This window comes from Oreochromis niloticus, linkage group LG17 (genome assembly GCF_001858045.2).
Source record: "Oreochromis niloticus isolate F11D_XX linkage group LG17, O_niloticus_UMD_NMBU, whole genome shotgun sequence".
In the NCBI taxonomy this organism is placed as follows: domain Eukaryota; kingdom Metazoa; phylum Chordata; class Actinopteri; order Cichliformes; family Cichlidae; genus Oreochromis; species Oreochromis niloticus.
The window spans coordinates 8,592,038-8,607,545 of NC_031981.2; the positions used below are offsets into that span (position 1 = coordinate 8,592,038).

At 39.2% G+C, this 15,508-nt stretch overlaps 2 protein-coding genes across 3 annotated transcripts in view; one reads left to right on the top strand and one right to left on the bottom strand.

The window, feature by feature from the left end:
• gsap (gamma-secretase activating protein) overlaps positions 1-15,508 on the bottom strand; it is a 46,379-nt gene that overhangs the window by 4,620 nt on the left and 26,251 nt on the right. For both annotated transcript variants that reach the window (XM_005455638.4, XM_005455639.4), the window contains 4 exons: positions 13,501-13,571; positions 13,166-13,260; positions 12,493-12,612; positions 2,235-2,296 (listed from right to left, as the gene is read on the bottom strand). In XM_005455638.4, coding sequence (XP_005455695.1) covers positions 2,235-2,296; positions 12,493-12,612; positions 13,166-13,260; positions 13,501-13,571 — 348 coding nt within the window. The remainder of the gene's footprint in view (positions 1-2,234; positions 2,297-12,492; positions 12,613-13,165; positions 13,261-13,500; positions 13,572-15,508) is intronic.
• On the top strand, positions 6,293-12,443 carry LOC106098636 (delta-type opioid receptor-like). Its single transcript, XM_013274684.3, has 2 exons — positions 6,293-7,256; positions 9,713-12,443. Exons 1-2 carry the CDS (start codon positions 6,861-6,863, stop codon positions 10,256-10,258), a joined length of 942 nt encoding a protein of 313 aa, XP_013130138.1. The 5' UTR covers positions 6,293-6,860; the 3' UTR covers positions 10,259-12,443.

The window sequence follows — 15,508 nt, forward strand, 5'->3', positions numbered from 1 at the left end:
TACATTGTTTATGCACATTTCTGCTGTCACACAATAATTCCAACATAAATTTAAATTGGTAGGACAGTTTGCCACTTATCTTGACCCATCAGACTCTCTAGCTCATCTTCATAAAGGTAGAATGGTTTGCCATCCACCATCCAGTCTCAAATTGTAGCCTCTGTTTCCTGTTCTTAAGTGAGAACAGTGGCACGCAGTGTGGTCTTCTTCTGCTGCTTTAGATCGTGTGCTCAAAAGTTCAACATCTTGTGAGTTCAGAGATGCTCTTATGCGTAACTTGGTTGCAAACAGTGGCTAATTGAATTACGTTTCCTTCCTATTAGCATGAAGCAATCTGGCCTTTCTCCTCTGACCTCTGGCGTCAAAAAGGCACCTCTCACAAAGAGAAATGCTGGTCACTGGAGATTTTCTCTTTTCTGGACTATTTTCTGTAAAAATGTCATTGTGCTGGAAAATGAGAGTAGATGAGCATTTTCTGCAGGGTTTTTGTGGCTCGAGAGATATGGCTGAGTTGTCTGTCAGTCAGGTTGGTGGCTCGATCGCCACATCCTCCAGCCTGCATGTCAAAGTATCCTTGTGTAAGATACCGAACCCCAGGTTGCCCCGATACATTCGTCTGAGTGCGAATGTGAGCTTACAGAAGGCGCTTAGGCACAGAATAAAGCACTTTATGAATGTGGGTGTTTAACTGGGTGAGTGAGGCTTGTAGTAAAAAGGTGAGCGAGTAGTAAAAAGGGGCTTTGAGTGCTCAGAGTAAAAAAGCTGCATCTAAGCACTAATCCATTTACCATTTTTCTGAAATACCCTGAAATACAGCCCACCTGACACCAACAGCCACTTTCAAAGACACTTAAATCACCTTTCTGTTCAGTTTGAACTTCAGCAGCTTGTCTTAACCATTTCTACAAGCCTAAACGCTTTGAGTTGCTGTCTTGTGAAATTTGCTTTAATAAGCATTTGAATTAGTGTACCTAACAACGTGGCCAGTGAGCATATTAAAAAAAAAAGTAAAAAGGTCATAAGGGAGGAAATTAGCAGCAGAGCAAAAACATCGCTGTACCAGGCTGTAAACATGTTAATTTCTGCTGTTAACAAGGGAGCCTATTTGGACTGACTCATTTTTGAACCCAACCTCAGGAGGCTATTTCAGTAAACGTAGGTTGGCTTAATTTTTTTTGTCTCTGAACCTCTCTGACGCGTGGCATTAGGTGAGACGTGTCGCCACATTTAATCTTGATTGATGCAGCAACAACTTTATCAGTTAATTTTAGTTAGCCAGGCCACAATTACATCTGGCAACTGGAGCATTTCATTAAAAATTAATTCTTGCAATGAGTTTCTGTGGTGTATCCTGTTTTAGTTTAGTCCCACCACAATAACTGTAGTAAGCATTTATAATATACCTGCATGAATTGACAAAAGAGCTGGTTCAACTGCATTCTGATCCCTGGTGTTCCTCTTACAGTGCAAATATTGCTTATAAACATTTAATGGAAATCCTTGGTGGTCGGGGGTGGGGGGTCAAGCACACACAGGATGGGAGTCATGAGAGGTGTTGGGCTTAGTCAAGGTGAAATCTCCTACATCTCCTGTTTTCTAACTCAGTGTGTGTGTGCTGTACCTGCTAAATCTCTTCTGCCCGCCAAACCCAACCAGCAAAAGTGTAACAGGCAGGAAACAGAACAGAGAAGCTAAACACTGAACATTCCTGTGATCACAGTGCGGACGTAATGCACACACACACACATGCACAAACACACACGCAGCTACAAAAGAAATATACTGTACCCACACAGGAACACGTGGAAGTTACACAAGGGCTAGAACATAAACAGACACAGACTCAGTAGACAGCTATCTATGGAAACCCTCTCCCCAACCCTCTGCGCTCACATGCGCCTTCACTCTCGTACCAGCTGGTTACACAAGTGCTCTGTGATTGGCTTGAGGGGAGCTTGAGGGAGATGAGACCTAAAATAACTTCAAAATCCTAATTGGACCGGAATGGGAAGTCTGGGTAGAGAACCATTCGAGAAAAGATGACAACTCCCCTCCACCCCCACCCCACTAATAAAAGGGATGAGAATAGCCTGTGCATCGTTATATTCTTTTACTCCTTACTCCTTTCAGGCTGTAACTTCCTAGTTTGCAGACTTGGAGTTGTAACATTTGTTTGAATGTACTGTTTTAGGAATTAAGACCCTGGAAAAAAGCCTTTGCAGAGATGCACATACCTCAGGAAGTCTCTTAAGGATGCTGAATTTCAGCCTCTCATTGGCATCACTGTTGTCCAAATCTAAACACACAGAGGAAACAGAGAGATGACATGGTGCTAATTAGTCTACTGAAGACAAATCCCAAATGCTAGGAGAAATAACACAACACCTCACTTGAAATAAATGCAAATATCACCATCAAGATTTCCACAATCCTCAGCAATCAGTCTAGACGGCATGTAAAACTCTTCTTAATGCTCCTTCAAGTGCCATATTTATTGCAAGTGATTAAAACGAATAGAAAATATGAATAAATAGTCAAATATCTTGATGCATGCTCAATTATCCAGGTAAGGAAATCTAAAAAAGCTGATTCTGTTCATATGGATGTAGCATTTTCAGCGGGAGAAACGTTTCTTCAGTCATCCAAGTGGCTTTTTTAGTCTCAGTCGAATCCAGGTTTCCCCAACCTTAAAAACAGTAGTGAGATCGCTCATAGGGGACATTTAAAATTTGATGTGTACCATAAACCAATGCATACAGATCAGTATCAATGGTTTTTGATCAGTGGTTGATCAGCTGTCATGACAACTTGCATATTAATGATGAAGAAACTGACCTCACAGCCCGTTGTTTGTCAGTGGTGCTAGTTTCAGTCATTATGCAAATATACTGTTAAGGGTTGGGGAAACCTGGATTCAGCAGAGACTGAAGAAGTCACTTGGATGAGAGATGAAACGCTTCTCCCCCTCAAACCGCTACGTCCAGGTGAATAGAATTAACCTTCTGGGTAATACTAAAATATATTTTAATTTTAAACAAGCAGACAAAGCTTCACACGTGAGTACTAATTACTAAGGTAATTCTTAGAACCACTTGCGACAGCAGTTTCAGCACAGACATAACACCACACATTCCAAGCAGCAAAACAATATCAATATCTAATAAAGTTAACGATACATAAATAAATAAAACAGCCAATAACTAATGTGAAAATATGCAAACATGTGGCTAAAATTAGATTATTATTAATGTGCATTAAACCTTATTATAGCAGCTGTTATAAAGGAGCTCCTGAAGCACTCAGACTTGCACTTTGGAGCAATCAGTCTTTGACTGAAGGTTCTGCTGTTGATAACCTCCAGGGCCTGGAGCAGGTGTGTAGGGTTGATCATAACTTATTTCAGCTTCTGGAGCATTTTTCTCTCCACCACCTGCTGGACTGTCTGAAGTCCAGCAGGATCCAATTATTTTACACATTGCTCTTAAATGGCACGTAGAAGTGGGACTACAGAGCTCTGCACTGCACCTAGAGAGTACAGTACCATGCCAAAGCTTTCAGGGGGCTGAAGTTGGTGGGTGGTCAACCCACCATTTATGGTTTGAGCTAAAAACCACTGGATGTACTACCACTAACTTTTATATATGACCCCAATTGAACATTTATGTGATGAACTGCCTTGAAATTGGGTAAAAGTGGCATTAATAGCTTTCCAATGAGCCTCAGCTATAATTCTTGGTTTTATGCTGCTTTAAATTAAGATGGTGAAACTTGCTTAACAGCAGGATTTTAGCATTGTTATTCTGAACACACAGCATGCTAATCTTACAATGTTGTAAATCTAGAACATATATACAGTATATTGATTGAATGGGGAGAACTTTCAGTAAAAATATACTAAGAACATGACGCAGAGCCAATTACAACAACTTTGAATACATTCAGACTGTTTGAAATATTTCATCTTCAGATATTTTTGGGTATGTTGATCTTTGTGACAAGTCTAAAATGTTTGGCCTTTAAACAATGCACTCTTCATGAAGTCAGATACCTGCAGCATCTTGCAAACATGCTCCCTTAATACCCACATCTCTGTGGTGTGACCTCTTTAACAGTTTCAGTGGTCTCGAGCTACTTTACTTTACATTTAGGTGGCATTCTGACATAACAGGTGTGTGTTTGTCCAACTATTCCTCATTTCAGCTTTTCCTCATAATAGAATCAATCATTTAACAAAACCTGCAGCATGTATACGTAGCTGAAAATGATTTACTGATTACAGATATAAGTTGACGCCTATCTGGTTTGAGTCATTATCTTTGATTGAGCTTCAGTTGGCTTGCAGCAGCAGGTAGCAGCAGGAGGTAGGTTCATTAAACACACCTCGCTCAGGAGTGAAAAACACACAGTTTGTCCCAAACCAATACTTCATACTGATCGCGAGAAAGGTTTATGATTAAATGAAAAAACACAAACAAACATAGATCACCCACTTTTGAGAGCGAGTTGTTGTACTCGCAATGCAAAGCACAAACTAAGTTTTCTGTTCACAGCACTGTGAGGGGTTACAGTAACCTGTGGGAACATACAGAAAACCATCAGTACTGAAACTTTAAAAAGTCATCTTGTTTCTGTTTGCAAAGGTTAGCTGGCAGTGACAGTTCAGTAAAGTGAAGTGAAAGTCAGTTTTAAGAACATCTAAAGGTATTTCGAGGCACTAGTTGTGTCAGTTCCTTTTACTATAAAGCTGTTATGTCATGTTGATTTTTGTGTTATACATACACACTTTTATAGTTTTTATACAGTGCATTGGTGCGTATAAACATGGTGAAGACGCTTCAAGATGATAGGAAGGCACTTGTTACATCTAAGGTATCCAGAAGAGCATCTCTGAACGTACAGCAGCAGAAGACCACACACCATGTGAAACTCTTGTCAGCAAGGAATAGGAAACTGAGGCCACAGTTTGCATAGGCTCACCAAAATGGGACAAAGAAGATTAAAGCAGAAACGCTGTTTAGTCTGATGAGTCTCGATTTCTGCTGCAACATTCGGACTATATAAACATGATCATTCCTTGTATTAACAGTTCAGGCTGCTGCCGGTGGTGTAAAGGTGTGGCGGATAATTTACTTCGAACTCTTTGGGCTCCTTTGTACTCACAGAGAATCGTTTAAACACCACAGTGTACCTGATTATTGTTGCTGACCATGTTCATCTCTTTTGACAATATATTCTGATGGCTGCTTCCAGCACGATAATGCAACAAGCCACAAAGCTCAAGCTCTTAAACTGGTTCCTTTAACATGAAAATGAGTTCACTGTACATAAATGGTGTACCTTGTTAAGTATATATATTAAATGCTAAAAATGCTGTGATGACTGCGATGTAGTGCATACTGTGTAGAATTAGTATTATGGATTTGGACATATCCACAAGTCCTGGTTAGTGCTAGTTTAACTGCTAGGAAAAGTATTTCGCAAATATATTTTATCTGCATGAAAGCTGGTCTGCATGTACATCTGTTTGTCACTGTATGAATATTTTCTAGGTTTCTGGGGTAATTCAGAACGTAGTTTACAGCAGCTGTGATCTGTGGTGACAGTGGTTTTGAAAATAGCAAATATAATCAGTTGCTGAAGTGATCGAAAAGACAAGCTTTTTATTTCAGGTAAAGAGAATTAAAAATGTGTAGTATTTACAGTAAAACAGTTGGGTATTAGATGAAAGAAAATAAACACAGAAGCTTACTTTCACAGATATGGATTAAAACTAATCCTAGAATAAATACTTCTTTTTCTACACTTAATCCATGGCTGGCAAAACACCTGCAGAAATCTACAACCACATTAAGAACTCTGAGAAGCTGTGTTCCTTCGTGCTAAATGCTATTGTCAACACACGGAAAAGCAGTCGTTTTTTTTTTAAAAAAAAAGCAAACTTTTGTTCCTCAAAAAAAATACACTGCATAAAATGTAAATTATGTCATCATTCCAAACTTTCATTGTCACCTTCAAATACACCTCGTCACTGGGGTTTCTACTTAGGAGTGTCTTTCGTATGGATGCTTGTGGATTTAAAAAGCTCTCTAATTAATTTCAATCTGAATGAATTTGCCACAGACAGATTCAGCCTGTGTGCAGACTGTCTGGCGTTTGTCTCTAAGAGATTTCTTCCCAGGATCTGCAGGTGATTGTACTGCAGTAACAATTTTGACCCACATGGGAGACCCACACTAGAAGAAATAACCCTAAAAGTTTGGTAAAAATATAAAGACAAGGCCTTGTTGAATAATGTACTCTGGACAGACAAATCAAAGATAGAACTGATAGAAAACATGCAGGAGGAGACTTTCAGGAGGATAAACTCATACCAACTAAAATGTATGGAGGTGGTGGTGGAGGTGCTATGTTTTGGGTCGCTTTGCTTCCACTGGGAGCGGACCTTGAATGAACTATGAATTCTGCATCAGATCAAATACTTTTCAAGGGTAATATGTAAAAAGAAAAAACTTTCCTTTTTACATAATTTGTGGTTGTATCGCTTCTTGTCACTAAAAATTGCTAAAGGACACTGACTTGTGACTGGAACATCCCTTCGACTGTCTTCTTGTGTGCATACAGCTTAACTTTAAATATCCCTTGTGAAGTATTACACATAAACAAAAGAAGAAAAAGAAGAAAAAAGGTCTTGTTTACATGTGTTTTTTTCCCCCTTAAATATACCTCAAGACCACAAACCACTAGGGTGTGTGCAAAACAGCATGTAGGTCACACAGCTGAGCTGGATACAACATGGGCTATACCTCTTTCAGATTTAATTAAGTCTCACTATTGCTATATCTTTCTCTTTCAACTTCACAATGAATACCGAAGACCATTCCAACATCTCCTCCATCCTCTTCTTTTTACCCACATTCCACAACTGCTTCTTCCAGGAATCGTGCCTCGATCGCTGGTACATTGCTGCTGGTGTGGTTATTCTATTAAGCTCCATACTTGGCATCTTGGCAAACATCAATGTGACATGGAAACTCATTCAGAATTTGCACGGTTCCTCCATGTCGCAGCACCACATCTTCAACCTGGCATTGTCGGACCTCCTCTGTCTGCTCATCCTGCTGGTCGGCAGCATCGTTTTCTGGACCGGGCTACATTTAAACCATTCAATCTGTCAACTTCTCATTTACCTCTTATTTTTCTGCAACACCACCAACTTAAACGTTCTGGTGCTGATAAGCATCCAGAAGTACTACCAGGTATGTATTTATCAGTCTTTTAAATATGTTGTCATTTTTTCTGAAAATAAGATCACAAGTAGTACTTTTGTTTGAGTCAATTAAGAGTGTTTCTTATCTTGGGAAATAAAAAACAGATGTACAGTACTGTCTATAAGTACTGTCTAAAAGAGCCACCGCACATTTGTTTATATTTTCCTTCCAATGAGCCAGACTTTCCTAAAGTTTTTAAAGTGGTCTTAATCAATTGTTTAAGGCTTTCTGAAGGTCTTTCAAAGTTTTGCTTTGGATATTGGCAGCTTTTCATTTACTTTCAGTCCATTTGCAGACGATTGTTTTTGTTTTGTTTTTTTAAATTTAGCCTCTTAACACTGATCTTTGAATCATTCAAGCATATGAAAGTTACTGTTATTGCTGTGTCTACACATCACAAAAAACTGAGCAAAGAACCAGTTTTTATCTTTGGGTACTTTGTTACAAGCAGCCTATCACAAAAATGCATCATTTATTCCCATTCCTCTAGCTGAATCTATAAAAAATACCAACAATAACACAGTTTGACAGGCATAAAATAGTAATATTGCACCAACAATGTGATTCCTAAAGATTTGTTAGATGAAATCTATATAAACTGAAAAAGTGGAGCACAAAAGTAAAAGTGCTAAAAACTATCTACAGATGATATTTGAAAGTCATGTCTTTAAGATATAGGGGAAAAAATCCAGCAAAGACCTGACACAGGACCTGAGAGATGCATTTGGCCCTTTAGTTGATTTATCCACTATTCACTGAAACCTCATCAGAAATGGTCTCAGGTGGCTGTCAAGAAACCATCCTTAAGGAAGGGAAACAGGGAGAAAAGCCTGAGGTATGCCAAATTACACAAGAACTGGGCTGAAAATCAGTGGCAACAGGTCCAACCTTGGAATATTTTTGTTCAAATCATCCTCAGTATATTCAGAAGAAGAGGTCAAAATGAAGCTGTAAAACGCAGTGGATCCCTTATCCCCTGGTTTGGAGATGGATTTTTTCAAAATTGGTGGATTGAAAAATACAAAAAAGATACCATCAGATTTTGATCCATCATGAAATACCATCTGGAAAGAGTCTGATTGGCAGCAGCTTCATTTTTCAGTACGACAACAATCCCACACCCACTGCCAATGCAGTAAATGCAAACCTGTATCAGTCATGGATTGGCCTCCCCAGAGCCCAGACATTAGCATTTTTGAAGCGGTGTGGGATCATGTTGACAGAGAAAAGAACAAAAGGCAGCCAACATCCAAAGAACAGCTTTGAATGTCCTTCAAGAATCCTGAAGAACTATTCCTGAAGACTACTTAAAGAAATTACAAGAAAAATTTCCTATGAGTATTCAGGCTGTGTTGGTCATCTATAATATGGACTTTCAAGCTCATTAGATTTGTAGAGCGTCTGCCGTTGTTCACATACATTAACCAATTATTCTAAAAAAAGGAAAGAAAAGAGAAAGGTAGCCAAATAAAAACAGTAAGAGAAACAAATAAAGATCTACTTTGGCATGCTTAAGCCAAGCCAAGCACCTCCTTTGGCTCACATACGCGTAAAATTATTTCCAACGTGAAGCATTTGTCATGCTTCCTACATGACAGACTCAATAATATTTACTCTTCCAGTTCCACTACTGCAAATGCACCAAAGAATAATCTTAATCTCCTCCTGGTTCCAATATACTGTACATACATTCTAATAAAAACCCCATTGAGACGAGATAAACTTTACAAGAGAAAATAATCCCTGCCGCTCAGTAATGTACCTCACTGGTCCCGCCGGCATTTTAACCAGATATGGTCTGTAACAAATAAGCCAGCAAGACAAAGCTAAACGAGAAACCCAAAAGACTCCCCAGTGGGGCGCAGGAAAGCTGAACGAAAGGCGAAGGGGAAGAGCTGTATTGCATTAGGTGAACATCATATTCTGAATACACAAACACTGATATCGCTAAATGCGTCTTATATTCCCCTGAGGATACTATTATACCCAATTTCCATTCATAAACCCACTTTAAAATCGTAGGAGCTTGTCTTTGTATCATTATTAACTTTTCTTTCTTAACATCAGAGTTATCCAGTTGTTTCTATATCCATGCGCACAATGCAAACAGAAACGCCTAATATTTAATCCAGCACAGTACTGATGATGCCAATTTGATAAAATGTATATAAATGTAAAAAGAAAAGGTACAAGCTTAAAAAATAGAACAATACCCTTTAAAATATGCCACTGCAGGCAAGATTTAAATAACAGTGACTATAATTCTTATTGGTGTGGGGATTAAAACCGCTGATCGCATAAAGGTAATATTTAATATTACACCAATTCTTCTAGAGAATGAAATCCAGGTTGAATGGGTCGGCGTGGGCTCAATACCCACGAACACATCAGTGAAGAAAAAATGCAGCAAACTTTAATCTAAAAATGTCCTTTTCATTTGCCAGATTCTGCGCCGTGAAAAGTGGATCAAAGTGACCCCGACACAGCAGAAGATTTTTTTGTCCTCTGTGTGGCTACTCGGAGCCCTGCTCGGTATATTTTTCCTAAGTGAGGTGAAAATTAAGGGGAAGTGGACGGATAAGGGCTCCTGTGAGAATTTCAGCTTCTCACCGGTACAAGAATGTATCTACATCGCATTCACAGTTATCAGCCATGTCGTCTCGTTGGCCTGCTACTCACTACTTGTTAGAGGGATGAACCGAATTCAAATCTCTGACAAGAAAAAGCTGAGGATTACCAAGTTATTTCTTCGCATCATCGCTGGCTCCCTGGTATTTGCTGTTATTGCTCTGATATTTCGCACAGCGTATGTGACTGTGCGTCTCGCAGCACCGGAAAAACTGCTTTACATCAGCAAAATGTTCATATTTATGGAATGTTTTTACTTTTTCAAGCACTCTCTGAACCCATTACTGTATTACTTTGCCTCTCTACATGAAAGCACCGATAAGGAAATCCGCTTCTTCATGTCTCTTGATGACAGCTCCTAATATGTTCTCCCATATTTTTGGCCTCCTCATACTAATGTGGCTTGATAGCCATGAAAACTGATGGAAAAAATATGGATCCTTTTTCTGGACAAAAGAATTTGGATCTTTTTTACTGGACTGTGTGACTAAATGACTAAATGTATCAGGTTAAATACTAAAGTGACTCATTAGCTCATTTTCCTGCTGTGTGATTATTCTGCCTTCATAGACATTTTATCATCCATTAGGCCCGAGCCTAAATCCAGGGTACACCCTGGACAGGTTGCCAGTCTATCGCAGCGCTAACACATAGAGGCAGACAACCATTCACACTCATATTCACACCTACAGCCAATTTAAAACCCAGTTAAGCTCACTCATCTGAACTGTGGGAGGAAGCACGGAGAAAAAACACGCTACCACAGGGAAAACATGCAAACAAGCTAGCCAGTGGATTCAAACCCAGGACCTTTTTGCTGCAAGGCAACTGGACTGCCACCATCCTGCTCTACAGTTTATTACATAATATATAATAATGTAGCAATGTATGTCATTGCATGGCCAACAGAACTGTACCACATCCAAAACTAATATATAGATCTGCTATTTTGGTTCTTTAAATCTCAAACTTAGCTTTACTGAAAATATGGGCACATAAAAAAATAAAACTATCTAATAAGGAGATCTGTTTGGAGATGAGACTTATTGTGTTTTGAGCAAATAAAATCAGATTTTTAATGTTTATAGTGCATTTATGTGCTGTTTAATAAATGCGAAATCTCCAAACACGTCACGTGAACCCTCTCTAACTGAGTGAGCAACTTAGAAAGACTGTAAAATGTTTTGTTTGGTTGATAATCAACTTTTAATTTTGACTGGTACAAATTCATGTCTAAATTTTGGACCAGTATTTATTTTCTAACGCAGTTTTAGGTTGTAACTGCCGCACTAGGCACAGACAAGTTGTTTTTAACAGCAGCAAGTAGTGCAGCAATATTTATTAATCACAGGCTCTAAATAGCTAACATCATGTTGTTTAAAATACAAAACATCTTTGTAGCATTAATGTAGTTTCCACATTATGACACGGTAAACTTCCTGACTTCAAATCTCATAATCCCATATTTTATTTACAACAGAACATCAAAACATGTCAAACGATTATTTAACAAAAATGTGTATTTATCTGGGAACTGAGGAGATCAGCTGCTGGAATTTGGGGAGAAGAATATTTTTCATTTCATAATGCTCCAGATGTTTTCAGTAGGTGAAAGTTCTGGACAGCAGGCAGGCCAGCTCGGCACCCTGACTCTTCTACTACTAAGCTATGCTGTTGTAATAAATCCAGCATGAGGCTTAGTGTTGTATTGCTGAAATGTGCAAGGCCTTCACTAAAATAAATGTTGTGTGGATGGGAGCATATGTTGCTCTGCATTTGTGGATGGCACTGTGACAGCAAAAGCTCTTTTTTGGGGGATGTGTTGCTGCCATCAGATTCAAAATGAGCTAATATTTGTCATGTAGTAGTAAAACGTTCTAGTTTAAATACTGTCTGTGATTCACTGTGAACAAAATATGGTTTCATGAGGTTTGCAAATCATTGCATTCTGTTTTTATTTGCATTTTACACAGTGTACCAGTATTGTGAGAATTGAGTTTGTGTGACAATCTGAGAAGAATGAAAAGTTACATTTATAGTGTTAGTTTGCAGGTTAGCGTGTTAACATTAGCACTAAATGCAAACTGCACTTGAGGCTAATTCAAATGCATTAACTACACTCAGCAGTCACTTTATTAGGTACAACTTGCTAGGAGCAGGTTTGACCTCTTTGTCCTGATGGTTGGATCTGTTGGATCTAATTCTAGCGACTGTGAGTTCAGCAAATTCACTGTTATGCTCAAGAAACCAGTTTGAGATGATTCAAGCTTTGTGACATGGAATGATATCCTGCTGGAAGAAGATGGGTGCACTGTGGTCATAAAGGGATGCGCATGGCCAGCAACTATATTCAGGTAGGTTGGGCATTTAAATGAGGCTCAGTTGGTACTAACTGTGCCAAGGAAATATCTTTACACTGTAATCAGCAGCCTGAACTGTTGATACACGCTGGATGGGTCAGTTCAAAACAGTTTGCCCATTTCTCTTCTGACCTCTGACTTCAAAGAAGGATATCTGCATAGCTTCTCTTTTTTACGAAATCAGTGCAAAATTAGAAACTTTTGAGCATTTAATACAAAAGAGAGCAAGCACCTACCCGTCATGAGGCGAGACACAAAGGTCTCGGTGAGCTGCAGGAAACCGTGGTCAATGTACTGCAGAAAGGTGTGATGAGGGAGGCAGCGCACAGCAAACACGGCAAACAAGGTGTGATAGCCTGGAGAAACACAAAGGAGGCATCGGCTTTTTATGTTCCTAAATGCTCCTGCATGCTGACTTTTTAGCCCATTTTCATGTTTACCAGTTTTATGTGTTCAGTCTTTGTATTGTATTGTAAAAAGCCTGGCATAAAACAAATGGAACAAAGCATTCAGCTGACTGCTCAGCTTCAGAGTGCATTTCTTACTTTTATTTACCAAAGGGATACACGCTCAGTATGCCTGCTGCGTTACACCTTCACTTCATTTAGACGCATTTAAACCTCCAGCCTCAGTGTTAAGGGTGTGTTGACATCTCGCATTCATCATCTCCTCCCCCATTCCCCTACAGTTTATGATCCCAGCGCAGAAAGCATTCGCTGGTGCTTAGGCTCCAGAAAATTCGTCCAAATGATTAAAATGTATTCACACTTTCTTACTCATGTCTGCATATTGTTAAGTGTTTAACATATTTTTGGTTACATTAGCGCAGAGGAAAAACACACACATTGTTATGCTGGCTGAGGCAGAGGCAGACCGGATTATAACAGCTAGTTTAAAAGTGTGTGATACCGGGTGGGAGAGGCAGGCAGAGACTCCGGGTGGATTCCAGGATCCGTAACATGAAGTGAAAGACGGACCACTCGGCCGGACTGCCCTGCTGCGTCCTGGAACGCATGCACACACACACACACACACACACACACACACACACACACACACACAGAAAATTCAGATAAGAACGTTACATAAGGTGAGTACACATGTGATGAGGGGTTAACACAAATTCACACGTGGGCACACACGTGGCGGGGAATGATGGTGCACACATACCTCGAAATGATTGCACACCTTCAGTCTGCACTTTACATTACATTAGTTAGGAAACATGACTGATTTGTACTCACAAGCACAAAACACGGGGGCCGAGTTTGTACTTCAGCCAGACTGACTCCAGCATGTGTCTGATGAGCTCCAACTAAACACACAAACACACACAGATACACACCTTAGCACTTGAGCCGCATATGCCCGATTAGGTTCAAATGAAATGAAACTCGGATGACTCGCGAGCCTGGAAACTTGTGCACAAAGTGGGGTGTTTTATCTGAAAACAGTTTCGACATGTTTTTCTGCTGTGACGACAGTGATGTTCGCTTCATGGAAATTTACATTTGTCCTATGATCAGTTTCCTCACTTCTCCCTTTTCTTTCCTACTTCCCATTTTCATCGCGAGTAAACAAGTGCAACCCCGGTGCACCAGGATGTGAACACATGTTTCACACTCGCCCATATTATTTCGCCACACGCTTGGGATCATATGAACGCACTCGACCCGTCCTCAACGTGTCGGCCCGTGCTGAAAGATCCACGGGCTTCTTTCCACAGGTGACCACTCTCCCACCTCTGGTACAATAACAGGAAAAACGATCTGCCTCATCCATATCCTGGACACCAGTTGGAAACCTTCCGCCAGCCGCTCCATGCCAGCAGCCAACATCCTCCACTCACCTCAGGGTGGGAATTAGCTGCACTTATGTAACAGACTAGCCCAAAAGTCAAAAAGGTGTTCAGGATAAACATAATAATAAGCTCCTCTGGGCTTCTTCCCCCACTTCTTGACGATGCTTTATTAAGTTTTAAATAATGTTAAACTTACCACTGCACCGTCTGTGCTAAATAACACCATAAATCGCCCCCAAACCCTGTATCTTTAAAAGCCATGAAAAAAATGAAACCCCACTAGGGATGATAACAATTTTAAATGGAAACTATGACAAAGGAAAACTATTAATTTTTTTTATCTCTTTAGGTGTTTTTTTCTAGTTTCCATAGTGGATTTAAAAGTTTTGAATGAATTCTGATTTAAAGTTGCAGGGGTGTAGAGTGAGGTCACTTTAACAAGCCATTAAAAATTGGCTTACATCCACCAAGGTCTTCAAGGTCAACTTAATGATTTATTGGTTGAAAACTGACAAAAAGCCTTACAAATGTGGTGTGTATTGTCAACATATATCTATACAGATTTAAAATAATATGTCACATTTGACCTCTAACCTCTCCTTCAATGTCAATAGATTGATGTAAAGGCCAAAATGGTAATATTACTATATACAGCTATATAAAACTGTGTCTTACTGCCATTGTTTGACAATATGGAGACATAAAAGGAACGGTATATGTGGATTCTAAGTATCACATTACTTTTGACCTCTGACCTCTTCTTCAAGGTCAAATAAGGTCAACTCTTCAGAAAATGTCTTTTATCTTTAAAACTGTTCTTATAAATTCTACTGCCTTTGTTTGTAGGGGCAACATTTTGGAAACAACACTGGTGTATAAGGATTCTAAATATCACATTATAGTTTGCATCCAAATATGAGGTCATAATTGACCTTTGACCTCACTTTTACGTTTCGCATCTGCCTTTCTTTCATGCTGCCTAGTTAGTTAGAAATTATATGATAAGCTCCAGTTATTCGTGTCCACATTATTTATGAATCAATACCTATTATCTACACTTACATAATGTTTGTGTAATTAAAGTAAACATCTGTCATGCTACCCTTATTAAAGATCATTTAAAAAGAACAAAGAAAACAAAATGAACATATAAAAATACAATATTATCTGCTTTAAAGTAAATACTGCTCAGGGAGTGAGCTGCTTTGGTGGAGGGCTGAGCTCTCAGAGTGCTTCTTGTTTGGGGATTTATTTCTTTATTATCTTTAATTTCTTTTAAATCCATATTGTTATTTTTCTCTTGTTTCCTCTCCGTTTCCTTTTGAATTTTCTTAAAGCCCATTTTGTCAGCACTGTAAGCACAAATTAGGAAAGGAATGCCCCAAAAGACCATTGCATTCATCACGCCTTTTAAAGTATTTTTCTGCAAAAATTAGAAACTGTAATCGGTT